The sequence below is a fragment of the Anas acuta genome, chromosome 5, assembly GCF_963932015.1.
Source record: "Anas acuta chromosome 5, bAnaAcu1.1, whole genome shotgun sequence".
NCBI lineage: Eukaryota > Metazoa > Chordata > Aves > Anseriformes > Anatidae > Anas > Anas acuta.
The window spans coordinates 5,837,946-5,864,716 of NC_088983.1; the positions used below are offsets into that span (position 1 = coordinate 5,837,946).

General features: G+C 38.4%; 1 protein-coding gene across 1 annotated transcript; it reads right to left on the reverse strand.

The window, feature by feature from the left end:
- Window positions 1-395: 395 nt before the first annotated feature.
- CCDC175 (coiled-coil domain containing 175) lies at window positions 396-21,118 on the reverse strand. Its single transcript, XM_068682445.1, has 18 exons — window positions 21,107-21,118; window positions 19,872-20,007; window positions 18,798-19,026; window positions 17,803-17,925; window positions 16,294-16,403; window positions 15,090-15,171; window positions 13,985-14,121; window positions 13,742-13,852; window positions 11,325-11,396; window positions 10,165-10,300; window positions 9,593-9,724; window positions 5,243-5,381; window positions 4,869-4,948; window positions 3,837-3,989; window positions 2,572-2,674; window positions 2,427-2,470; window positions 1,667-1,829; window positions 396-610 (listed from the first exon to the last, which is right to left on the reverse strand). Exons 3-18 carry the CDS (start codon window positions 18,963-18,965, stop codon window positions 594-596), a joined length of 1,770 nt encoding a protein of 589 aa, XP_068538546.1. The 5' UTR covers window positions 18,966-19,026; window positions 19,872-20,007; window positions 21,107-21,118; the 3' UTR covers window positions 396-593.
- Window positions 21,119-26,771: the final 5,653 nt, after the last annotated feature.

Consider the following 26,771-nt stretch of genomic DNA (forward strand, 5'->3'; position numbering starts at 1 on the left):
ATCTTGTATGCAGAAGTAAGGGATTATATAAGGATTAAGGAAATAACTGATCTCCTTAAGGAAATCAAATTCTATCTACGCTGCTACATAGAAAATACAGTTTGCAGCCATATAAACATAGAGGAAAGAACTAAACCTATGTTCTTAAAGTCCATGTGTTAAGATACCGGATACATAACTGACAGATTCAAAGGTGTGTTTTTCTTTAAAGTGTCCTGAAGACAGTTTTGTGTCTAGTTTTGTGTGGTTACCCCATCAGTACATACACAGAAGGCGTGTGAGCAGCCAGTGCAGGAAAAGCTTTCTGCAGAGGTGCAGTCCTGAGGACTGTATGCTTCTATGTGCGTTTCCACATACAGACTACATATGTTAGGTTTAAAAGTTGGGCCATGTATTTTTAAAAAGAAAAGTAATGACGACTCCGAGGTAACATTAGTTGTACTAATGAGTACATCTTTTGGTCGGGCTAGAGAATCGTGTACTAATTTTAAAGCCTGGAGAATCAGGGACTTATTAAAAGCAGAGTTTATAGGAAGCCTGTGACCCATGCATGGCATTACCAAGCACTGACCTTCCTTCTGGCCTCAGGGGTTTTAGCCTTCAGCAAAACCTGGAATGTAAAATGCAAATTAAAAGCTTTTTTTTTAATCCTCTTCTCTCACTATAATTAAAAAAAAAAAAAGTAATGACAGTCAAGGAGTTCAACAGATGCAGCTAAATAAATACTTGCAGTTTTGAATGATTGAGCAACGTTTCTGTAGGCTCCTTATGAAGAAACGTGCCCTGCACGTTTCACCCACAAAATAATACTGACATTGGCCTTCAGATGAACCAGGGGACTCCTACTATATGTTCACCATCCTCCCCCCCCCCCGCCTGGCTTCCTTCCAGGGAGATTCCCTTCCTCTATAAATTCCCCCCTTCCTGGCTTCCTGTCATATAACCCAGACCCAATTACTTCAAAGCATCCTGAGTGCTGCAGCCCTTCTGATTTACAACGTTCGGTACCAAGGCAATGTCATACAGTGACAAACCTGTGACTCATTACAAACGAGGCCTCTATGAACCAACAAGGAGAGCAGAAATCTACAGGATTCAAGTTAAAATGAGGACCTGAAGCAAGCAATTTGGCGTGTATGCATCTAGGGCCCCTGTGTAATAACACTACCGCACACCTCTGCTATACTGCAGTATAGAATGGCATGCATTTAAATGGAAACAGCAGTACAAATTGCCCACAGGTAAAATTCTAGACAACACAAACATTAATTAACCATGTATTCCTACAGTGGTAACCACACAACAACAAGCTGCAGGAGTTCGAGTTTGTTAGTTTTATTTATCCTTTGTGGAAAAGCAAACATGTAATTCCGGAAAGACCAGTGATGCTCAGACAATTTTACAGCCCCCTCACTGTGGTTATCACAAGCCTTTAGAAAGAGGAAATTAAAGTTAATATCCAGGCTGTGTGATAAAGCATGGCTAGTTCTTCTAACAAGAAAAAATGCACTAACTTTTCCACTAAACCTGAATCTACAGCAGAGTGAGCTGATTTAACACAGCTGTACTACTTGTATTTTGTCACAGGCTACTAAGAATTAATATATTTAACAGAACTCCTCTGGGACTGAAAACAAATTAGGGGAAAAAGTTTGGTGTATCTTACAGTGATCATCCATTCTAGATTTTTTTTCAAACAGAGAATCCAGTCCTTCCAGGTTATTTTGTAGCCTGCTATTAATATCACCAATCTTTTCCTCTCGATGTTGAATTTTTGTTGCTAGGGCTGTCACTGCATTCAGAATTTCCTGCTCATTCTCCAGAAATTCCTGTAATGACATGGGATAAAACTCCTTTTTTCTCAAAGTGAAAAAACAACAACAAAAACAACAAACAAAAGCACAAACCACAGCATGCTGAGAAACTTATGTTATCTTGTTTTCTCACAGCTTGACTAGCCACCAGACCACCATTTTCAAAGGAAAGTTTACAATAATGATCCAATCCTGAAGGAAAGGAGGAAGGACAGAAGGGAGGAAAGGAGGAAAGTTTGCCTTTCTAATGGAAGAACTTGTGAAAAACTTCCTTACATGATAGTTTGGTTTAATTCCTGTTGGAAATTTTCAATTGCCAAATTTCAAGGCCATTTCCAATTGGAAAAACATTACAAGGTTGTTGATCAGCAGGTAGAAGCAAGAATGCTAGCAGACACAGGGAGACTGCACAGTTTAAGAAAGGATCAAAAAGACAAGCAAAAAGGAACAGTATCAGGAAAAATATATATATACTGTTAGAAACCATGGGTTTAATACTTTGCCCCCTATGAGTTCAAAAATTGCAGTGCCCTATTTGCAACATGAAATCATTTTTACATCACAAGTGAAACATATTTATGCAAAATAGTGTGATAGAAAATTGAAATTCACCTTTTGAATAAAGCTGTCTTCTGACCATGCCTTCAGAAGAAGATCTACAACAGAGTCAACAGTTAAACTACGGTAAGACACAAAGACTTAAAGATATTATTTAAAAATATTACTTTTTGTTTTGACATAGTTATTAACACGTTACCATGAAGCACTGCTAGGTCATTCAGAATTTTGACTGTTGCTGACTTGTGGTTTTCTGCTTCAGAATTCATTGCAAAAATATCTTCTTTCATCTGCAGATTGTACTGTAAAAAAATAATCACAGCTGAGTACTTGCCACAGTTTCCAACTTTTCTAAATAACTTCCAATCAGTTTCACTGTTTCTAAAGAGGCCAGCAAGAATAAGCTGATGTTTAACTTACAGAAATACAAAGGCTAATGTATTCCTCTGGACATGCTTTCTTTCAACAATAGCATCCATTTCATCTTGTTGATTAAATTTTAACATTTGTCAAAATCACTACAAGCCAGCTATGTCTATGCTACCAAGTGAAACAGGCTATGATGCTGAAAACAGACAGAACAGCACAGGTCACATCCAAACTGGGACTCTTTCTTCCTTTCTTCCCCAAAATCAGGTGGGCTCATTCGCATTGGATCAATACTGGCACTCAGCTTGTGCTGTCCCAGATTTGGCTGAAATGTGTTAGCCCAGGTCAGACACAACAAACAGCACTTCCTGGTGCGGTACAGGCATCAGAAAAACCTCAGCTTCTGTTAGCGAACGGAACATAAGGAGAGGGAGATTTGTAGCATAACCGGGGGTCTGAGTGAAGCCTTTTAGTCCAGGAGGATATAATCAGAGCCACAGAGTCACTGGTACCCAATATCTGCAGTGCTAGCATGCACAGATTCACTACTTGCAGCAGTAGAGCTCTCTGCTCGCAGGCACCAAACAGTGCACAGGGTTTACATCATCTCAGAAATTCAGTCCACATGGCTGTGCAAATGTGGGTTCAAGTTTCGACGGCAGCCTGAAAACAGCTGGCAATAAGACCACTTTTACAATCCTTCCTGTATTTTATGGGGAAGGAGATTGTACTACTCTGAGAGCCCAGGGTCTGAAAGGTATACAAAATACTTCCAAAAGCACGTATTCCAAAAAAAAAAGGCCTATTCTACATCTCACTTTCACCTCATGTGGCAGGAAGGCTTTTTCCTACAATCCCTGACTGAAGGCAGCAGATTTATGATATTGATTACGCCTTAGGCAGATGCCTTGCACTTGGATATTCCTCTTTGCTTCCTTCCCAAGTAAACACAGATCTACACATTCCTTTACAAGACAAAGTTTGCCCTGTGGTTTTTGTGTTTCATCGTCTTCTGTGGATAGTTCTCTGTGAAATAAAAATTGAACAGAGAACTTCATATTGGGAATGAACACTGTTAAGCTTCAATATACTCACTGATTTGAATCTGCAGTTCTCCATGTTCACAATGTCAAGTTTTCTATTGATCTCATAGATGTCTCTTTCCAGCAACTTCATACTCTCTGTGTGATTCTTCAGCTGACTAACTGCAGCATCACGCGTGATCCGCAGCTTATTTCTTAGCTCCAGCTGCAAATAACAAAATCTTCACTGCTACCTGACCTTTATACAGGATTTTTGTACTTAAAGTGAAAAGAGTTTTTACTACGTGGCACCTTTCATTTAAAATTTTCAGAATAACATCTGAGACAGGAATCTGTACTCTCTAACCAACAAGGAGGAAGAGACACAGAGAGGGCAAGCGACAGCTCATGGTCCACAAGAAAGGAACCGGCTCTGACATAGCCCTAGACAAATGGCCCTGCTACACACTGAGACTGTGCATGCACTGTAAAAATGGGCAGTGAGGGCTCTGCAGGTCTGAAATGCACTGTGGTACTGTGCCCAGACTCATCAGCTGTACAGCTCTGAAGGTGGCTGACAGGCAGATTCACTGTGCAAGCTTTGAGGGGACACTGTCTGGGGACAGAGCCACCATGCCTCAGACATTTTGAGCTGTATGCAACTACCCCCACAACAACAGAAGTTTCTCTTTCCTTACACTGGTGCTGCTTGAATGCCTGAAGCCAGAAACAAGGATAGGTAAAGAGGCAACGATACAGGAAGATTTCTCAAATACGAGTTACTGAAGTGGTGGAAAGTCCTGCCCCTGCAGTGAGCAAGCATCTGAATAGAAGCAAGGTCACAATCGGTCTCAGCTCAACAGCTTCTTTTTGGCCTGTTCATGTGCCTAGGGAATGCAAGCTCAAGCTTAAAGCCAGCATGGCACAAATGCTGGACCACATATGCTGAGGTCTGAGGCATCCACCAGATAGGAACAAGGCAAGACAAAGGAAGGCACAGCCCCAGCCTGTCTTCCCATCTCCATGGGTGCCTGTTTTTTATTGGGATTAAAAAAACTGTGGGTGGAAAATTTACAGAATTAGTAGTTAAGTTTTAAGCTGTTACCATGTCCTCCTTGAGCTTCCTAGTAGTCTTGATTGACTGCTGAATGGCTCTTTTGATTCTTACCTCTTCATCTTTCTTTTCTACAAAGCAGGGAAAGGGTTTTTAAGACAGTATAATGACTGAACATTAAAGTTAAACTGTTATAAAGAAAACTAGGTTCTATCAGTGAGTGAGTTGTTTGCCAGGTCTGGCATTTCAAAATACTTCATATTTACGTTATAGCCATGTCTATGGATTCTAATTGTTGCCAGGAGCTCGGTTTGTACTTGTTTCATAGTTCACTTGAGCTACAGGCAGACAAAGGGGTATGACATGCTGTTTTCAGAAATATCAAGAGAAAACCCAGCCATGTAGAGGAGCTACTTAACACTTACCTGAAAACAATTTATTCAGTTCTTCATATTTTGTATACTTCTCTTCTTTTTCTTTCTGGGTTTCTTCCAAGGTTAGCCTGCTTACGTTTAATTCTTGTTCTTTTTTAAGCAGATTTTCAGTTGCAGTTTTGATGTCATTCTTTAATGAAACTAAATATTAATCAATAATCTTTCTAAGCAGCATTTAATGCATAAATAATTCAATGTAACCAAGGGGAAAAAAACACAGAGAAAGGAATACTGGAAGTGATCCCAAGAGGTCATCTTAGTCCATCTCTCTGCTCTACAGCAGAATCAATTAGACCTAAGTACCTATGACAGATGTTTGACTTGTCCTTAAAAACCCTGGTGGAAGAGATACCGAGTCTCAGACAATTGATTCCAGGATTTTGCAATTTGTGCTGTCAGTGTTTTCTTAGGCCCTAATTTTTTCTTCAGTTAAATCTGCTCTGTTGCCTGCTATTTGTCTCAACAAGTGGACAAGGAGAAGTTTGTCATCTTGCTATCAGTTTTTATTTATTTGGCAGCTACCGTCTTATCTTAGATTAATTTATTTTGAATGGAAAAACTGCACACTTTTTCAACTTTTTTTTTTTCTTTTTTCCCCTGATCATCTTTATTAACTCCCCTTGGATCTCCAAGTAATCTATGTCCTCCTTTAAATTAGGTGATCAATACCAGATGATGTGTTCCACGCGTGTCCTAACAAAACTGGCTGGAGCTGCAAACTTTCATTATATGCCGTGCCAGTCTATATGCCACTTCGTAGAGACCAGTTTGATATTTCTCTTTTTCATTACTACACATCCGTGCTGACTTACGTTCAACTTGTCAACCTTAGTCCTATTTATCACTGCTAGGCTTGAAGACCTCCCCAGTGATGAATTTGTACAGAACTGTTTCCACCTAAACATACAAATACACATTTTTTTATCATAACTTTTTCTCTTTGCCTTCTTTTTTTTTTCCCCCTACGTTACTTCCTTGATTTGCTAAAATAATTCTGAATTCTAGTTCTGTCCTGCAGAGGGTGCTCCCACTCTTATCGAGTCTGTCTTCTGCAGATGCGATAAGTATTCTCTCGGCCCTATCACCTGAGTCATTAAGGAAAATAGAGATTAATTCCAATCTGAGAGAAAACTCCCTCAAACTAACTGAGACCATTATTCTGTTTGGTCAGTAACTGATGGGTAACTATTATCTAGGACAATTTTTCCAACCGCTTTTGTACCCAGCATTCTTCAGCCCTGAGAAGTGACAACTGAGGGGACGTACAATGAAAGGTGTGTAAAATCACGTCTTTGCTGGAGAAGATGAGAAGACAGCAGCTATTCACTGCTTCTCACAACATAAAACTGCAAGATGATGATAAACGTTTAAGACGGCAGGTTTAAAACTGAAAAGTTTTTTTTTTATTATTAAACAAATTATACGTTGTTGTGGAGGATAAATGTATACGTGAGCTAAAATTATCAATCAGTGACAGAAGAATATTACCCTGAAGATCGAGCATAGCATAAAATCCCATCAAAAGCTATTAAATGCAGATACCATCTCCATCCAAAGAAGTTCCTGACACTTCATTTGTCATAGAGATACTATGGAAGAAGGGCTGTTCTATATTTGACTGTTCTTACATTACTTTTCCAAGCAGCACTATTTTTCACTGCAGAAGACAGTAAGATCAACTTTGTGTGTTACCCAGCATGGCTATTCTGGGAACTGAAGATAATTTGAGCTTCACCTGTTCTTGATGTGCATTTAGATCATGAACAGCACTGAAATGGCTTCAGCAACTTACATGTAACTGCCTGAAAGTGAATTTTGTCAGACTTGGATGATCTGAACACATCTGAGTTCTCTCGGTACACTTGCTAACTGGTTCCTTCCCTATCCTAGCCTGTGGTATTACCTTTCTGATACTAGCATTATTTACACTAAATGGCATTGGTTATACTAGGCAATTGATTCTGCTAACCCATAAATGAAGCAAAACAAATGCAACTTTTTTTTTTTTTTTTTTTTTTTTTCCTTTTACCGCCAATATGGAGTGCTTTCATGTTATTTCACACGTGCTTTCCTGGCAGCATTTAATTCTGCAGCTTAACATATATCATGTTGCTTCATGCACAACCATAAGCCTAATTTTTAATCACATTAATATTTGCTAAAGATAAATGTAATGATATGCTCCTGAATCTGAAGCATCTGTATATGGACATCTCTTGGCATTGTGGAATCTCATCTTGGTTAGGGCAAAAGGAATGCAAGTCAGGAGTTGAGTTACTTTTCAGTAGAAAAATACATCTATTCTCTTTTGCTGCAATAGGTATAAACAAGGAAAGGGAGAACAGGAACATCCTATACAGACAGAAGGACTTGAAGAACGATGTTAAGAGAAAGACAAGATGATACACGAGAAATAAAGCCATACTAGAAATTAAATTGGGCCCAGGATGTGAAATAACATCAGGACACTGAACTTTTATTAACATGACATTCATGTCAAATGCTGCACTACATGTTTTTGGTCCCTGTGAGACTCTGAAGTCAGGAAAATCATATCTAGTTGTGTGATCAAAGAGTAGAAATATCAGAAAAATCTCAAAGTATAGATGTTTGGATATACTCATAAGTTTTGGTGGTGTTTTGTTGTTGTTGCTGTTTTATAATGGACTGTAGCAGAAGGATGGATAAAAAGAATGAAAAAAAAAAAGGGAAAGTACAGAGGAGAACAGACAAAATGGAAATGGCACCCTTAGAGTATTAAGAAGGCAGAGAAAGACAGGTGATCTAAGCTTCATTTCTACAGAGCACTTTGACACCATGCATCACCATGATGCTCCTGACAGAGCAGAATAAATCAGCATAGGATCTGTCATTACTCTTATAGTGGAAATTATTCCCCTTACACAGGCTGCCTCCATGAGACAACAGTCAAACAATCATTTTACAAGTGCAAGAAAATTCTGAAAGCATTTATAAAGGAATTTATTCCCCAAAAGGAAAATACGGAAGAAAACAAAGCAGCTACAATTGTTTCATCAAAATGGTAGGAAATGAAAGCATAGCAGAAAAAAAAAAAAAAAAGTTAAAAAAGGAGAAAATGGTAGAGCGTATCATTGAATGAAAATAATAGTTACAATTATTCCAAACCTGCCTTATCCAGGTCAGGAAGGAAGGGCAACCCTCTGATAATGTTTTCCTCAACACTGTATTAGATGTAGGAAAAACTCTTTTAGTATGGATTATATTAAAGAAAAGGCAGAATGGGAGTCAATGTATTTAGCAATGACTTTGTATATTCTGAATAGTTCAACTTCCAGAAAGAGTGGGAGAATGAATCCAGCACAACTACATGTATTTACTTATCAGTGACAATCTCAGGCCTGTTTTTTAGGGAAGCTTCAGTAACAAACTGGCCCAAACTGTCTTGGGTGATATGGCATCATAACCTCTCCACCAGATAAACGATGAAAATCCCCAAGGCCTTCTCTAAATATACCTTTGTCACGTAAGATATATAAATACTTCCTACGTTCCTGGCATCAGGTTTATCCTATTTCAAATCACACTGTTGACCAGGAGTCAGACAGTTTCCCTGGGGACAGAGCATATGCTGCATAGCAAAGATCGGAGAAGCACTTGAAATTTCTGAAAGCTCTGCATAGTTCATGTTCAGCATTTCCATGCCCTACTTTCTTGGGAAAGAAAGCTCATCAGTGTTTTAAAGAAGACCAACAACAAGTAGCCTTGGGTTATGTATCGCACACCACCAATCACTCCAAGAGATTTTCAACAACAATAATTCAGAGTAGAATGTGAACAAATGTCTAAAACCAAGCTGTCGTGTTTCCATGAATGTTAGCCTGTTTACCCAAAAATGACAGAACAATTTCTACATTAACAACTTACACATCGGGTAGCTCACAATAAAGCTAAACTGGATGCATTTCATGACTGAATTGGTCCTACACATATATTTATTTCAAAATGGGAAGCAACCTTTCTGAGAAGAATATTCAGTGCATGGCATTTTATTGAGACTGGTGCTCATATTGTGCATGAATATATACATATGGATGTGTGCTGCTTCCAGGGTCTCAATAATCTGAGGGTCTCATCGTAAGTGCTTTTGAGCATTAAATAAACAATCAAAAAATTCCTAACAACAAACAAAGAAAAATAAAGAAATTTCTTGAAACAGTTACTGACAGATGGGTCACATTGGAGCATAGCTATTGGAGCTACACTCCAATGTGGTAAACCAAACACTGATACTTCATCCACCAGAAATCTTTCCAAGGTTAATTAAAAAAAAAAAAAAAAGGCAAAACTAGCAAAGCTTACCTCCAGAATTTTCATTTTGTTAATGAAATCTTCATTATAATTCCTGTAATCATTTTCCCTCTTATTTGCTTCTTCACTCAGTGCTTTGATTCGGTTTTCAGACTGAAGAATTTCTTTCTCAAGGTCTTCAGTCTTGTAATGGAAAACAAAACAAAGGTGAGTAATTTCTAAAATACATAGTGTCTACCTGGACCACTAGGAAATAAGCAATCAGAACAAGGAAAGAGCAGTCTGCATTTAAAGCACAGTATCTGCTGAGATAAATAATTGCTTTTGAATTGTTATTAATTGGAGTTAAGATCAAATCACAGAATGGTTGGGGTTGGAAGGGACCTCTGGTGGTCATTTTATCCAGCCTCCCTGCTCATGCAGGGCCACCTGAAGCCAGTTGCCTAGCACTATGTCCAGACCTGTCTTTAGAAATCAAGGATCATTAGACCTGATATCATGTTTAATAGCTTACAATGAACTTTAGAGGCTACTTACTTCAGTGCCAGTTTACTCCGAATGTACAGCATGAACTTACTATATCACTGAACGTCATGGGTTATAATATCTGCTGTTTAACATACCTTCAGAAGTAGTTCAGCATGCCTTTTTCTAAGAGCCTCTATCCTTTCACTCGCTTCTCTGCTTATGTTCTCCTCCTCTGAGAAAAAGAGTTTTCTCTGCTTTTTTAAGTACAGTAGCTTCCACTGAAGCATTACTCTAGTGACAGATACATAAGCAAAAATAAGTTGAAACCGGGTGAAAAACACTGAAGGCAGACATAGCATTATCAGAGGTATAGCAAGCCTCATTTAAGATATTGGAAAACTCAAACATATCTACTGTAACTTCAGGACTATGATCAAAGTGGTTCAGCAAGAAATCTGGTATCCTGACAGAATCTAGGAGAGATGCATAAAAAGACTGAACACAGCAACAACCAAAAAAAACACCTCTGAATTTCTATTTAAAATTGCCTGTACTGAACACACAGGAGGAATCCTAAGGTGACTACTCTCATTTAAGTGCTTCTGTAAGGTACTTAAAATTAACTTATGTAAGTCTGGACCATATAATTTGGCTAATTTTGCTTAGAAAGTTGCAAGGCTGGAAGGGACATGATTTAATGTTCATAAATCCCTAGGGTTTGTAAACTATGAAAAGGATAAAATGACAACACTGATGTAGAAACAACTATCTACATCAAAATGCAAAGTAGATGTCAAGAAAAGATTCTTGGCTATCAAAAGAGAAAGATTTTAGAGTAACATTTTAATGAGAGTAAGGGGAAAAGCAAAAACAGCTTTTTGGATTGAGTGCGATTGTTTTTTGGAGACAAAAGTATGGTGTTATATTCAATTTAGTTACCAATGAATATTAATTACACTTAAAATTAATTAAAATAAACAACAGACAGTTTTACAGTTTTTAGAAATGTCCATATGCTGGCAACTCTCAGATAGCTTATGAAATTAAGTAGAACATTTAATGATATAATGATTAAGAGCCACATACATGCAAAGTTCAGTGGTTCTCACCACTTGACAGTAGAGTGATACTATTCAAATGAAACCATGGGTATATTTGAGGATACGTGCTTTTATTGCCATTATATCACTGGATATTTACAGAGTGAGGCCTCGGGTTTATATCACTGATATAAGAGCAGTAACAAGGTGTAGTAATTCATTAATGTGCTGCTTTGTTTTTAAGAACACAATGCCCAATTACTAGTTAGTTGTACCTCATCTTATTTTCTGTCTTCAAATTTTGCTCTAGAGATGCCAGTTCTTTTGCATATATCTCCTTTGATATTCTGGGAAAAAAAAAAAAAAAAAAAAAAAAAAAAAAGGAAACTTTCAGAAATAATGCTGAACATTTGCAGAGCACTTTATCTCAAATTTTTACTGGAGTTTTTCAAAATTTCCTTCCCACCAATCAGCCTTCAACACTTGCAAGTTGGAGATAGTACCTGCAGGTCATATCTCAAAAATACATACATACTAATGTTCAACCATACCTGTGTGTTACATATTGTTTCTTTGGTTAGAAACATCAATTTAAAATTAAGAGTGTCCTGATAGGAACCAAGGCAAATCCAGGAGACTTTTTCCAAGTCAGAAACAATAAACAAATCCAAAAGCACAAGAGTAGATGTTTCAGAAATGAACAATTATTCTAATGTATTAGTAGTAAATAGTAAAGAAGAGTATGTTCAGAAGTAGAACTTCCAGCCAGATGCACAAACATATTTTCAATTCTTAGTATGCATTTTTTAGTGTATTATGTGTGGTAAAAATTAAAATGCATGAATTTAATATGTATTCAACACATTCCAAGAGAGTTTAATACAACAAAAAAGGTCAGCAGTGTGAAAACAGTGATTTTCACTCCTTCATGACACAAATGTGGTGGGAAGCACCTGCTCCAAACCCTAGAAGCATTTACAAAGAGGTGGTATAGGGGTTTCTTCTAAAGGTCTTATTGTTCCAAATGCAAAACTTACAATTATCAAACCAGCATTCCAAGACATTTCAACAGTAGTGAGATGTGCCCCAAATAATTCTTTGGTGGTCCTGTAAAATTGACTGGGAGGTCTGTGTGTTGTATGTTGAAGTTAAATTATTTGGGACTTGATATATCAAGATGCTCTTTCTCAGGAGGCCATTGAAGAGTCAAATAACAAGGCTACTATATACAAACATAAAATAAAAATCTAAAGAAGTATGACAGGGACTGGGAAAAGGGGATTTTTCAACTAGTTTTTCTAAGAGGTCAGAGCTGTGGTACATTTTGCATAGTTTGATACACTTCAGTTTAAAAGTCTGAATTTAAGAGTTGATTGACTCTGGGAGAAAACTCTTAAAACCCTTTCCTTTCCATCATTAGTGTAGATATCCAATTAGTGTCAAGATACTATGTGATGATTATTCACCTCAGCATATTTTAAATTTAGTTTTATATGCTGTAGACTTCATTGCACTTCACTACAAGTTCTCGTACTCTTCAGCAGTGTATGGCTACCTCATGGTCTTATTCGCATTCCCCATTTACATGGCAACAATATCTCCTTTGCCAGGAAAAATGAAGACACTGCTCCTATCAAAATAGAAACGTACTTCTTTTCCTGCAAAGCAGAATGAATGTATTGTATGTTTTCGTGTTCAGTATGAAAAGGGAGGTGAGCAATTCTTTTCTCACATTTCATCTATAATTATATTCATAAGTAGGACAACTCCATATTAACAAAAACATTCCTCAGGAGGATTTAGAGAGAGAACAGAAAGACCCTAGGAGCACAGCCCCTCTAGTGCCACACTATGAAATGCTGCACAGAACCAGGACAACTGGTGGCACTCAAAATACAGAGTGTATGCAAACATTTGGCACTGCTATGTTTGGGGGACATTAATTGGCCGAACCTTTTCCCTTTACCTTGCAAAGGATGACTCTCCAGCAGAGAGAAAAAGAAAAGCTCTCCCCTTTGCCAGGATTACCCTTCTGACATGAGAGAATTTGATTATTAGGGTAGAACATTCAGCCTTCCTGTCCTGATTCTCTAGCAAATAGGCAAACTGGATCCAGTGCAGAATGTCTGGGGTCAGTACACATGGGCATGCCCTCATGTATCGCAGCAAAGTCCAAAATCTCTTCTACCAGCTACAAGCTAAGAGAGAGTGCTTTGGCCATGCTCCTCCCAGCCATATGCTACTGCATAGGGCACAGGAAATCTGTTCTGCTCTGACCACACACCCAAAGATTTATTTTTTAGGGCACTTGTGCATGGTGCAAATCTGTGCTTATTTAGATTTTTCTGAGTAAAAGCAGATTTTCTCAGATACAACCATCAAATGGTAGTGGCTTGGACCAAGACCTGGTACCTGTATGGAGTTTGCAGTCACAACCACTGTTTGTGAAGTTTCACATACTGCACTGTATTCGTTGTTATTTGTATATGCCTCTCCTGGTGATAAGAAACCACAGACTGACTTGGAATAACTGGCAGCTGTATAAAGTTTCACACCAGCCTGTTTGTATAGTTCATAAAGCCATTTAGCTTCCCTACTGAATGTTACATTTCAGAATCTCTCACACCAGCTTTGCTCCTGAGTAAATGGCACTGAAATCATTTACTATTGTCAATATTGAGAGATTACATACAGCAGGCTGTCTTCAAGACTTTTGATTTCCATCTCTAGGTTCTTCTTTTCCACCACAAGATTTGCCAGAAATTCAAGCTTTTCATTCAACAAAGTGGATAATTGCTTCAATCTACCAGAAGAAAACAAAAAAATGTTAGATTCTTCATCAGAAACATGATCGCACAATGTAGCAAGAAAAGCATTAGTCATAAAATGACAAACTTAAAATATCTGTATCCAAAAGCTGACAGTTGAAACCTACTTTGCCTCCATCTCGTCCCTTTTTCTAGCCCAGTGTTTTTCTTCTTTCAGTGCTTGTTCAAACTTTTGGCGCGCAGCTTTATTTTCCGATTTAAGTTTTTTATTCAGGCATTCAGCATTCTGTAGATACTCCTTAGCCTAGAAATAAAGACATGAGTATTATAGAATATCACAGAAATGCAATATCAAAGTGGAGGGAAGTCATGGGTCAGGGCTGAAGGAGAATGGGCAGGAAGAGAAGAGAGAAAGGAGGTAGGAAACAGGTGACTGGGGTCCTGGATTGTGGCAGCGGGAGTGCAGTAAAGTGCAGGGGAGGTGTGTATGGGATGGGGAGAATGTGGCTCCCACCTAGCACTGCCTAGTGCCAGCAGGGCAGAGATTTTAATGGACTGATACCTTTTCTGACATGTGCATATCTGGAGAAGAGTTCATGAACGTAACTTGCAAACCAGCCCCAGAAAGGTGTGTGTAGTCTGCATAACAACAGTCCTAGGCAGCTGCCCTTCCTTCCCTCACAGCTCTGGCAGATGGGGTGCCACCACTAGTGGCTTTTTCCACACAGGCAAAATAAATTAATAACAATCCAAGGAATCATAGAGTAAATCAGCAAGAATCACTATGAGAACTCCACATGCAACTTTCCAGACCAGGATACCATCCTCATCCTTGTAAGCAAATCTCACCGCCACTCTCCTACATCCATCTATCTGCCCATTCTCTTATTGTGCGTATACTCCCTCCCAAATCAACATCCTAATCTCACACCTCTCTGTATTTCACTGCATTCCAGCTCACAAGACCACACCTTCAAGTTCACCCCACTTCTTAGTGCCCCTTAAGTATCTCAACACCTGCCCATGGTCTCAGTTGAAGAGCAGATCTCACCGCTACCTCCAGCAGTAGCCCCAGAGTCCGGAGCAGAAGGCTACTGCATGTCCTGCAAATGTTTGTGCCTCTTCTACCTGCTTGCACCCATCAAACACAGAGGTATGGCCAAATCAAAGCACCTAAAGCATTTCAAGACACACTTTGCACAGGCCTGTTATTGAAAGCTTTCTCGGGACCTAGCCTAGTAAGAACTCTGAGCCAGAATAAAGATCTCTTACCTTTTCAAGTTCCTTATCAAAATCTTCTTTTTCTCGTGCAATTTTTGATTGTAAAAGCAGTAATTCAGAATCAAGCTGATTTCTATTAAACAAAGTCAACATGGGCATATTTAGGGGGGTATTAACACAAGATTATTAAAAACTATGCATTCTTATTCTCAGGCCCCTCGTGTGAATGTAAGTTACATCAACGTCTGCATGCTTTTGAGCTCTATTCCATTCAGATATCCTTATTCATTACTTCCCTCTAATATATCTGATGAGAACAAAACCTGGAAAGAAGGTAAGGACATACAGAACTACTAGGCTACTACTACTACTATATTACTACTAGGCTCTCTATTGCTAGATCTTAAAAGACAAGCCAAGGAAGGCTTGTGGGCAATATTTTCTATACACAAACTGATAGAAAAAGTACTCAAAGAGCAAGCAGGCAGGCCTTCTTTATTTACCAATAAATCCTACCAGCAACAATCTACAGGTTAAAAAAGGGAAGTTTGAGCATGGATTTACAATTCTGATGTACGTTATGCAAGTATGTTTTAATGGATGCAGTCAGTACAAGTGATACTCATTTCCTTTGTCTACTATACAAACTGGGAGCCATGCAAGAAGCACGAGTCTACCTGAAGAAGTGCTTCAAGAAAGGAATCTGACACAGAGGAAGAGAGGAGAAGCAGCTATGGAGCTAGCCTGGATAATGCTCTATTAAGGATCTCCACACTGAGCTCCACGTGTGTAGTAAACAAGCCCATAGAATGACATTCAGGTTATTTTGCTTATTCACATCATTTGCTACACTTTGCACCTCAGGGAACATACAGAAAAAAATAGTCTCTATGCCATAGCAAATAAGTATTCTGGCTGACAGGAAGATGATAGCATGTGCAGAGAGCAACAGCTGACACAGCCATCACATACACTGCATAACTGAGCATAGCTCTAGTGCAAAGGGCACCGTTAGTGAATATTTGTTCTCTGATAGCTAATTCAGATTAACCCCAGCTATCTTCTGAGTCTTTATGGCATTCCCACTGAAGCTAATAGAAATATATTTATCAAGAGACACCTTGGATTTGTTAGCTATTTTACAGTATAAATAATTCAGGTGCTTTATAGAGCATGGCTAGTGCAAAGCTTTCCAGTGAAAACACTGATGCAGGTAGAGCAGAAAGATCAAATCAAATCATCTAATAACTCTTACTTCTTTTCCAAGACTCCCAGCATGTCTCTCTTTTTAAATTCAATTTTTTCTTCCAAATGCTCACTCTCTTTTTTCATATTTGCTATGAGATTTCTCTCGTTATATATAGCCTATGAAGAAAAAAAAGAAAAAGCAAGAAAAAGCAGACTATGCCAAAATAAAATAATTTTTCAAAATAGCAGATAATGAATCCCTTTACTACCACTGGTCTTTTTTAATAATGGTATTTCATAACATCTGAATGAGATTCTCCTCTACTATTTTCTAGCTAGTCTGAGATTTCATAGCCAAAATTTCTACTGCCTGCAAAGCAAGAATGCTGAAGAAACAGTGGTTAAGGCTGCATTTATTGCATTTAGTCACTTAGAGGGGTTAAAAATAAATAAATCAATGCAGGTTGGTAAGATAAGAAACTTCCAAAAATAAGCCTGTGAAATCTGTCTTTTAAGGGCACCTCAATGCACAGTTCTGTTATTTTCACTAACGTGATAGGCAGAAATGACTGTTACTGGAAAGGCAGCAATGCTTCTAACAGACGTTGGCAAAGCTAGGGCAGAAAATTATGCTTTAGTCTCAGTTTGGATCACCTTATCACACAAGTCTAAGTTTTGTCGTACGGCTGCTATCAGTAGCGCTCATGTAACTCAGCAGATGTTAAACTGAACGCACACAGTTTGAGCTAAAACTGTAAGAAATCATAAAAGGAAAGATAAGGACACTGATCTTTCCTTACGTTTCTCTCATAAGTTATCCCACTGGAAAGGGAAAAGCAGTTCCAAAGTAGGCAGGGTTGATCTGGAAGCCAATATTAAATGGAAGACAAAGAAAGCTTAGTTGTTTTTAGCACTGTAAGCTTTCACTGTCCACATCTTAAGCCTCCTTAAAGTTATCATGTCCACCACTGTGGACTCCCTTGCTCTAGTCAGTGCATTCATATAAAATTTTGTGCAACCATCCCCACGAGCTCCTTGCTCATTCCAATTTCTTCAACACCTTCCAATGCAAACCCTTTCACAACAGTTGAGAAAAGTCTTTTCTAAATTTCTTCCCCTTATGTCAGCCTTGAACTACTATAATTACCTTTTTTCACATTTGTGCCCACCAAATATCTCGACTGTCGTTTTTCTTTTTCAGCTAGCTCCAAATAGCTGACTTGAGGGCCAAGTAATCCTCTCACTGAACCCTGCCCCCCTTCCTCCTTTTTTTTTTTTTTTTTTTTTAAGTTCCCGATAAGTCTGTCCTGATGAATAAATTGACCAGCACAGAGAGTAGCAAACTATTTCATTAAATTGGTAAAAAACATTCTATATGGATCTTCTATTTTAACAGAGATTTACAAATGAGAAATTAGTCAATAATGCCAGTCAATTAGATACCGTATAAGCTTGTTTTTCTTCTTAAAAGGTAGTTGGTATTTCACTGTAAATTCCCCTCACTTTGACTAGTTATGAAATTAAATTTTGATCTTTGCACTAACAATGAACCAAAACTATTTTGCATTTAACTTACTGTTGAATTCAGACTTATCAAGTGTTGTAGGTCCATTAATTTTATATTCAATTTTTCAAATTCATCCTTTTTTGCTGAAGTTTTTGCCTCCTGAATATCAAGCATGTTTTTCATTTCTCTGTTCTACATTAAAAATAATACGATTAATTCACCCTGAACAATTAGCTATGCATTGTTTAAAATTTAATACTAAAGCATCTGGAGCCTTCCAAAATTAAAGCACTAAATTTACAGTGGAAGAAAAAAATATGTAAAAAAAAAAAAAAAAGAAAACACAGCTATATACCTAATGAGTAAATTCTTTAAGAAAAAGAAACAATAATTAATAAAAGATGCAAATTAGGATCTGTTCTCTCAAAAGTTTTTGTGATTTTATTTCAGTGTAGGAAACAGGTTATACCATCCTAGGAACACAGCTACAGTTCTGTTCTGCAGAAAAATGTTTTCTACTTGGAAGTTTTCTTTTCATCTATTCATCTATTTTTATGTTAGCATTCAGAAACGATACCAAATATATGCAACCGAAAGTAGGGCAGGATAAAATAAATAAATAAACAGTGAAAACTTATCACAGAGTTTGCTGGTAAATATAGGTACCTTTATTTTAAGAAGTGTGTCTGGAGGGGTGAAATTCCAGCATATGATTATTTATCCTACACCCAGTAAAAACAACCAGTACAGACATGACATCCTGAGATGCGCTACTAGGAAACAAATTCCATGTACCATTTGATTTCGATGTGCACGTTTGTGTGTCTACATATACACCACACACACACGAATACACAAACACGTGTACGCAGAAGTCAAAAGAGTCAGTTTGTGCCTGTGCACTCCCAATGACAAGAGTCATTTTTGTGTTTGGCTGCTATGGAGATCTAAGTGAGCTCCGTATGAGAAAGCTAAACCCAACATTCAGCACAATTCCAAAGAGCATTTCATTTTTGGCACTATATAACCATCTGTAAAACTGAAATACATTTCAAAACCTTTACCTTTTCATCACATTCTTCATTCTCTTTCTCAAGTTTACTTATTTTTTCAGCTATTTTTTCTTTTAATTCCTCTAATGCTGCCTTTGCCCTGATTATTTCTCTTTCTGTCTCCCTTGTTTTATTGTAAGTCTCAATTAACAGAACATTTGTGTTAATTTTTGTTGCCATCCTTTCATTCAGCAAGTCTACTCTTCTTTTATGCTGTGTCTGCAAGTATTCTTGTTCCTCACTGGAAAAAAATAAAATAAAAATGCATATAATACTTCCTACTATTCATTCCGATATTTGGTTCAAATGTTTGTCGAATTCAATACTTTCCTATCCATGTGTTAGTAACTCGGTTCATGCTATAGCCCTAAATATATAAAGGGCTGGCACCCACTGGCACCATCTAAGACTTTTAATTATAATGGAGCAGCTTTCATTTATTTATTGTGATAGTTATGCAGTTTTACTTTTTCCAATGTGATTATTTTCCATGAGTTTTATTAAAAATGGAAGGGCTGTTTTCAGGCACCAAACGAATGAAGAAGACTTCCCCTAAGAAAATGCATTGTGACTTATTTTTGAACAGCTCTATAGCAGCATGCCAGAAGGTGACAGTAACATGAAATCTGGCAAGGAGAAAACAACTATCTCCCAAGTCTCTGTATCCTCTTCAGATAAGTCTTGAAGAGGAAGAGGGATCGCTATCACAGTTACTGATTCAGAGTCCCTTCCACATTATTTTTTTTCCAAACCTGCCAATTACAATCTTTGTACTTGTTCCTTAACATAAATTGCTGAAAGAGAAAACTCTCCCTGCCAGCGTGAGAAGCAAAGCTGCAGCCAGTTTTCTCTGAGCAAGCTTATCAGGGCCACAGGGGGCAGGCAGCAGCAAGCAGGCTCTGCTGTTCAAGAAACAAGATCTTAAAAATCAGGCTTGCTTTGCTGCTGCAGCGAAGAGTTGCCTAGAAACATTTGCGGCTAGCTGCAGGGGTGAGGGACAAGCACTACTCACCATGTTTTGATAACATTTCAATTCGCCTTAATCATCTTGCCAGTATGGTTTTCCTTGTTCAAATAAATACATACCACAGTGCAGCATTCTGTCTTTCACAAAGGGTTTGCTTCTCATCCAGCAATTCAATTTCATAAGCAATGCTCTTCAATGCAGACTGCAGCTGATTTATCTGAGCAGCACTAGATTCGCGTGCTGCATTAACAAGAGCTACAAAATAAATAGCAAACACACACAAGCCTCTTAGATATAAAAAAAAAGGCATATCAGAGGTAACGCATAAAGGGATTGATTCATAATCTTTAGCTCACTACTACAGATACTGTCACCTGGCAAGGGATAGCTGTGATTTTAAGACACTCACTCAATAACATCCCCTAAATCACACACTTTATTTCAGCCTTTTAGTCTTATCACATTTTCCCTAAGTCATCTGCATCTATCAACAAGAAAAAGTCTGCTGTGTTCTCAGAGAACAATTGCTCTTTTTCATATTATATGTCTACAAAATTCCCTAGACGTACAGTGAGCTGATAAAAATTACTTCACTGAAAAAAAACAACTATCTCCTGCACAACCAGCCTTAGCAGCCAGAGAGAAGGAACAGGAGCACCTTGCTCAATATTCAGCAGCATTTCTCCTCAAAGAGCCACAGCTTTGTGAAACTGAAGAGCCTGCATGAAGAGGTGCTGTGGATAAAGCTCTCCTGTGCATGGGCGTTGTACTACAGCATCCTTTCAGCTTCGGAGATAACAGCCACGTTAGTGTACATCCACCCACGCAAAAAACACTCGGTGCAGAATGGCAGCAGCTAGTCCAAACAACCGACTGCATAGCAACCAGTGCTATAGGCAGAGAGAGGTGAGGGAGGAAACTTGCTGTAAGAAACTAACCAACAAACACAGAATACAGATGGAAAAAAAAAATACCAAAGCTCTGGCTGCTGTTCAACAATGAATCTAAAGCTGATATAACTCCATAGTACACCAAAAGACGTCCTGCTCCCCTGTCTCATTGCCATCCCTCCTCCTGAGCCCCCACACCTATAACCATGCAGCCTCGTGGCTATCCAGATACACAAACTCAACTCCCTTGCTCCTCCCCAAAAGAAGAAATCTCAGTATTCATCTAGATCAGATACTTGACCACTGTCCTTTGGGACTACAGTGCAGTTAGAAGGGAGGTAGCAAAGCATGCCTTGGCATATTCATCTCAAAAATGAAACCACATCTGAGGAAAAAAACAAACAAACAAACAAACAAACAAACAAAACAGAAATAAAGCTCAATATTTATTTTCTTCTAGACACCTGCTATTGTTTTAGCATTTAGCACTTCTAGTTCATGATTCTTCTGACTTCTTTTAAACATCTATTCTAGGATGAGATGACTCATGCTTCCAAGTGCCTCTTTCTCTTCACCAACCATATGAGCCAGTTGATTAGCATTTGGCCAGATGAAACCCACCCAAAAGTAATGTCATATCATTGTTAACCCTACAGGAGGGAACTCGCAGCACAGAGCACTCAAGTGCTCTATTGCAAGTACCAGAGACAGGCTGTAGCACAGCTGGGATCAGAACTGAATGCTGCCTTTCCCCAGTCACTCCTCCAGTGCTCATGCACAGTCTTCAGTAGAGATGTTTCTCATTTACACTGTTTTGTAAGAGAATAATCCCTTACGGTGTCACACATTAACAAACATCCACCTTTTTCATTAAGAAGTTACCAAAAGCAATTTACCTTTAGCGGTAAGATTCATTTTATAGAATACTTCAAACATGTTTAAATTTATGGAAAATTCAATTCTCTCCTTTTTTACAGCTGGTTAGAGCAGTACTACCTGTCATCTCCTCAGTGATCTCTCTTGGAAAATTCTGCAATCTGAAGCGAAGATTGCTGTTTTTTATAGTCTCTTCTTCTAGGCATTCAATGGTGTGCCTTCGAATTTCTTCCTAACAATTAACAAACCCATAAATGAGAAGTAATACAACAGCAGATGAAAAAGCACTTCTTCCTTACAAACCATTTTTTTCATATTTGTTTTTAAGCTATTTGATATTGAATATTTTCCACATCTAAATACTTTATTTCCCTTCCTCATACTTGCTCTTTCCTCCTTTCTTCCACACTTCAAAATAACAAGTAACTTCTTTTACAGGTAGCTGACCAAATCTACGTATCTCTAGAAACTTTTGGCTTCTGGCTGTTAACACTCTTCAGGAAGCTGTTGCCCACGTCTCTGCTGCAAAAGCTGAGGTAGCAGGGAAGATTTTAGCTGTCAGCTTCTGCCACTGTGAATGAAGGGTGTTATTAAAGCAACAGAAGAGCCTTATTTCCATGTGGCCTGAAGCTATACTGAAGAACGGAGACCATAGCTGGCCTTCAGAAACACCAGAAAGTCATCTGCTGGTTCATAATTGCTGGTACAAGAAGGGTCACTTAGGGTGAAGGTGGAGCAAGAGAAAACCTGAAGACTGCATTAATGGTGGGAGGAGCCCTCAAACAACTGGAAAAAAAAAAAAAAAAAAAAAAAAAAAAACACAAAGTTTTGTGACTGAGAATTGTCAGTGGATTGATAAAACCCCCTAATGTCTGGGAAAATATATCAGTTCTTAAATAGATGCTACCAAGGGCACCAGAGCTTATGCATAAAACTAAACCTATCTTTCTCCTTCATTTTTACTGGCAGTTAAAATCACCAGCTAAGACACTGTAGGAAGAAATGATGCTGTTGAATTTTGCTGTCTGCAGAGCAAATTCTATATGCATGCATATAAATTACTAGCCCTTCCTTGAGAAGATGAAATATTTAGAGATATATAATAAATGTGTAGAAGGTTTTTAATTTCATATGAATTACATCCTCAATTAGCTGAAGCAGTGAGAAAGAAAACAGCTTTATGATTTCAGCATGTTATGTAAAACACTCATAAGACTCATGCAGAGCTGGTCTGAAATAGATGATTTAGAGGTCTACTGAAGGAGAAAGGAGAGTTTTTACAAGATTTACACCTACCTAGACAAACACGTTATGGAGATACTTGTTAAAAAACCTGCTTGAAGCTATTCTGGCTTTAATGACCTCTGAGGTCTTACAGCAAAAGTTAGTTACCCATGAACAGCCACCCTTAGCTGATAATTGCTGTAAGATCTCTTACTACCATACACAATGCAGTTGTCTCAAAGAAAGGCTAGCTGTTCCACAACAATCCCTTTGGACCTGGTTGGCAGGCAAACCACCGTCTTGCTGGACCCTGTACCATCTACTGAACTCACTGAGATCACTGGGTGTATCCTCCCAGTATCCCCAAGAAAGAATCATTCAATTTCTCCCTTGCACAGACAGCATTAAGGCCCTTATGATGAAAAAGGCTCCATACAAGCTTCCTTCAGGTGATTTTTGTGATGCTGCTATGAAGCCAGTGTTGGCCTAGAGCTTCCATCTCTTGAGCAAAAGCAACCTATGAAGACAGGACAGAGCTTGGAACACACTCCTACCCCAAGTCCTAACTTACTCTGCTGAGTATAAGACCCTGCCTCTTTTGACTTCAACACAAGTCTGGGTAGGCCTCAAATTTCACTAGCCCCTAGTGAGAAAGGCATCTACTGTTCCCACACTGAAATGCCAGTAGGTGAGCTGAGGCTTGGACCAGCTGTGTGACCTGCTCCACTCAGGTTGGTTTGTTTGATTACAGCCACACTTCTGCAGGCAGCAAAGTGCGTGTGGGCACCCCCCCAACTTCACCCCAAACCACCCCTGTCTCTTGTGAGGTAGAATATAACTTACATAAAGAATACTCATAAAATTACAGCCCTAAAAGACTGATCTGATGGTTACAAGTGATTTATCTGCCATATATCTAAAACTAAGCATGATGTTTTCTTACCAATTTCTTAATAGCAGTAATAGTATCTTCAAGATGCTGCACGATTTCCCCACTGAATGTATAGTCTTCATTTTTCACGTGTTTTTCTAAATTGGAAATACAGTAAAATAAAAATGTATGCGTTTTAAGGTTCAAGCATTGCTTTATTGTGCTGTGAAAATAATTCTGATGTGAAGGATTTTTGATTTAAAAGTGTTTGCTGAATCACTTTTGCCCTGTTCTTAAGTTGTCAGTGTTTTTCACACTTCTCCTTGTGCACAGAAAAGGCAAATGCACAAGTGGCATATGAGGTCCATGGGACTTAATAAAATTTTTAGTCATAAAATGGTTCCAAATTAAATTCTGCAGAAATAATCTTTTAAAACAGTAATTGAGGGAAGTTCAGGGGCTATTAAACTACAGTAAAAGTTGTGGATCAAAATAATTTCCTGTTAAGTAGGGTGTAGCTTATCTTCAGAATTTTTCCAAGTAGCCATGGCTTCATTATGTCTCTTTCCAATCAAAAATACTAATCTGGATTCATCAAAGTCTGAAGTGAGATTTATGTTACTACAGAGGCACTCTTTTTACCATTAAATTTAATTTAGTTTGAGCTAGAATAACAATTGCCCAGAGAAGCTGTTCTTCCCTGGAGATATTCAAAAGCCATCTGGACACAATCCCAGGTAATGTGCACCAGGGGACGCTGCTTGAGCAGGGACGTAGGACCAGATATCTCCATAGGTTCCTTCCAACCTCAACCATTCTGTGATTTGAATTCATCCTAAAGATAGTTGTACCTGTTACAGTGGCATAACATTTTTTTATACCCTCATTTTGTAAAAGAGACTAAATCCACATGGGGATGGGGGAGTGTGGAGAAAATAAATACTTAATCTAAGCATAAGTGAATTTGGAGTGAAGACAAGACAGTCACCCTGCTGAGAAGAGAGCTCTGTTTTTAGTTTGACTTACTGACTTGTTGTATACTGGCAACTGTCTTATTTCACTAGGCTCTTTATCCTGAATTAGTGTAAACAAAGCCCATGTGCAGCCACTACCCCTGCTTTACCTGCCCATCTTCAACACCTGACGATGATCACCTATCAGTGTGGCACCTTCTGTAACTTATGGCTCTCAGCAGGAGAGATGTCAGAAAACAAACCTATGTATGTAGCAAGCAGTGGAGTGAGTTGTTTAAGGGCAGAATTGCCCCAGTTTTGTCATTTAGTAGTAATTCTAGACAATTCTTTCTAATGACAGCAGTCTGAAACCACAGTCTTTTTACCATCTTAAAATCAACAGAACTATTAGCTATTTTCTTCAGAAATATAATTTAGGGCACATTGTGCAAAAATAAAAAATCCATGTTAAAATCTATGTTTTACTTGTGAAGGTGTTTTTTTTTTGTTCGTTTGTTTGTTTTGTTTTGTTTTTCCTCATCCTTTAGGTCATCTCTCTTCTAGACAGCCTCTTGATTTCTTTTTATCTATTTGATTTTCTCTTTTGTTATTTTATTTTCTCCGTCAAAATCTGTTTCCTAGATGAAAGACCTCCTTCAGAAAAAAATGATGTGATAAAGCATTCAGATGTTTTCAATTTCCTCCCATGTCAGTTATTAAACCAAAACTAAACACCAAATGTAAGCCGACATTAGTGATGTATAGTTTCTCATATACAGCTTTTCTATCAAAAAAATGATCCTTCTGAAAAGTCTTGCCATTTTTTTTTTCTTACATGCTGCTCCCAAATTCACCCTTTTATGACAACTACTTCACTTCCAAAACTCTTTTCATCAAACCTTTCAGCCTTTTAAAAGTGTCAAGCAAGGTGACATGTAAAAAATGTCAGCTATCTATTTTCAGCCCCTCTCCTGACCTCTCTCATTCAGTGCCACAAGCACAAGCTTCTCACTCCAAAACAGCATCAGTCACAGTTTATCCCCTCCACACAGCAGTGTCACTGCTTTGTCACACCTGAAATCCCTCCTCAAATCCCCTGGTTTCTTAGGGCACGTGATGGACTGAAGCCTGGCAGCGGCCAAGAGGGCAGAGTACTGTGACCACAGGCATTCACTGGTGGAGTATTTCCACATCAAATTAGATCTCTTCCTATGGCTTATGTCACTCCAAGCCATTCGTCTCATCTGTGCATGGCTTTTTCTGACCTCTAGGTTTTAAGCTCTATTAGGAACATTATATTTGTACAGCCTTTGAAACTAAGCTGTTGAGATAATGCCCTAAAACAAATCTCAGAAGTAATGGGGGAGCTCAGGCCCTTGTTCCCTCATCTGACAGCTCAAGCTTCCAAAAGTGAGTTTTTGCGATATACATCCGTAACCACAGGCTGTGCCCAATCCTGGCTATTTATAAGAAACCAGTTTTGATAGACAAAAATAACTTTCCATCACAGTTAAACAGACTTGACAGCAATGGAAAGTTTTGAATGTTCTGAAATCGGAAAATTTGAAGTGATAACCAGAGGCAATGTCCCCCAGCATGGAATCCATCCTTTGGGATTGCTCAGCCTTAATATGTCTGCCCCTGCTTCTCAAAGAGAAGTGCTCTGGACCCAGATAAAACTTGTCTGAAATCTATCTCCTGTTAGTTAGTTTATTTGGTGCTTTTTATCTGGAAAACTTTATTACTCTTAGCACAATTTCCTTGCTTACACTTGAAGCAATCCTTCTCTTGCAATATGATTAATCTTTCCTTCTAAAGCAAATTGATTCTGTTTTTAGTCATCGCTTCATCTCCTTTGTGAAGACCTTTGCACCAAGTTGCTGATTGCTGAATTGTTCCAATTCTGCATCTCCGCAATCCATCCAGCTACCCTGAAAGCAGGCTGCATTTCCTACAAGAGGCACCATGATAAATGTGATTCTATAGGTGAAATTTATCATCTAAGAAGGCCCAACAGCTCCATAAGCAGGTTCTTGTCTGATACAGCCCAAGAAAAAATAACATTCAAGACAATTCAAGGGTTTTATAATCTCTCAAGAACTGAAAAGAATGAATTTGTTATCTAAGCGTATTTAAATTTTCTTTCTCCCTTCAAATACTATGCCACATTCTCACTTTGGAGGCTGAGGGGACTACAAGCATCTG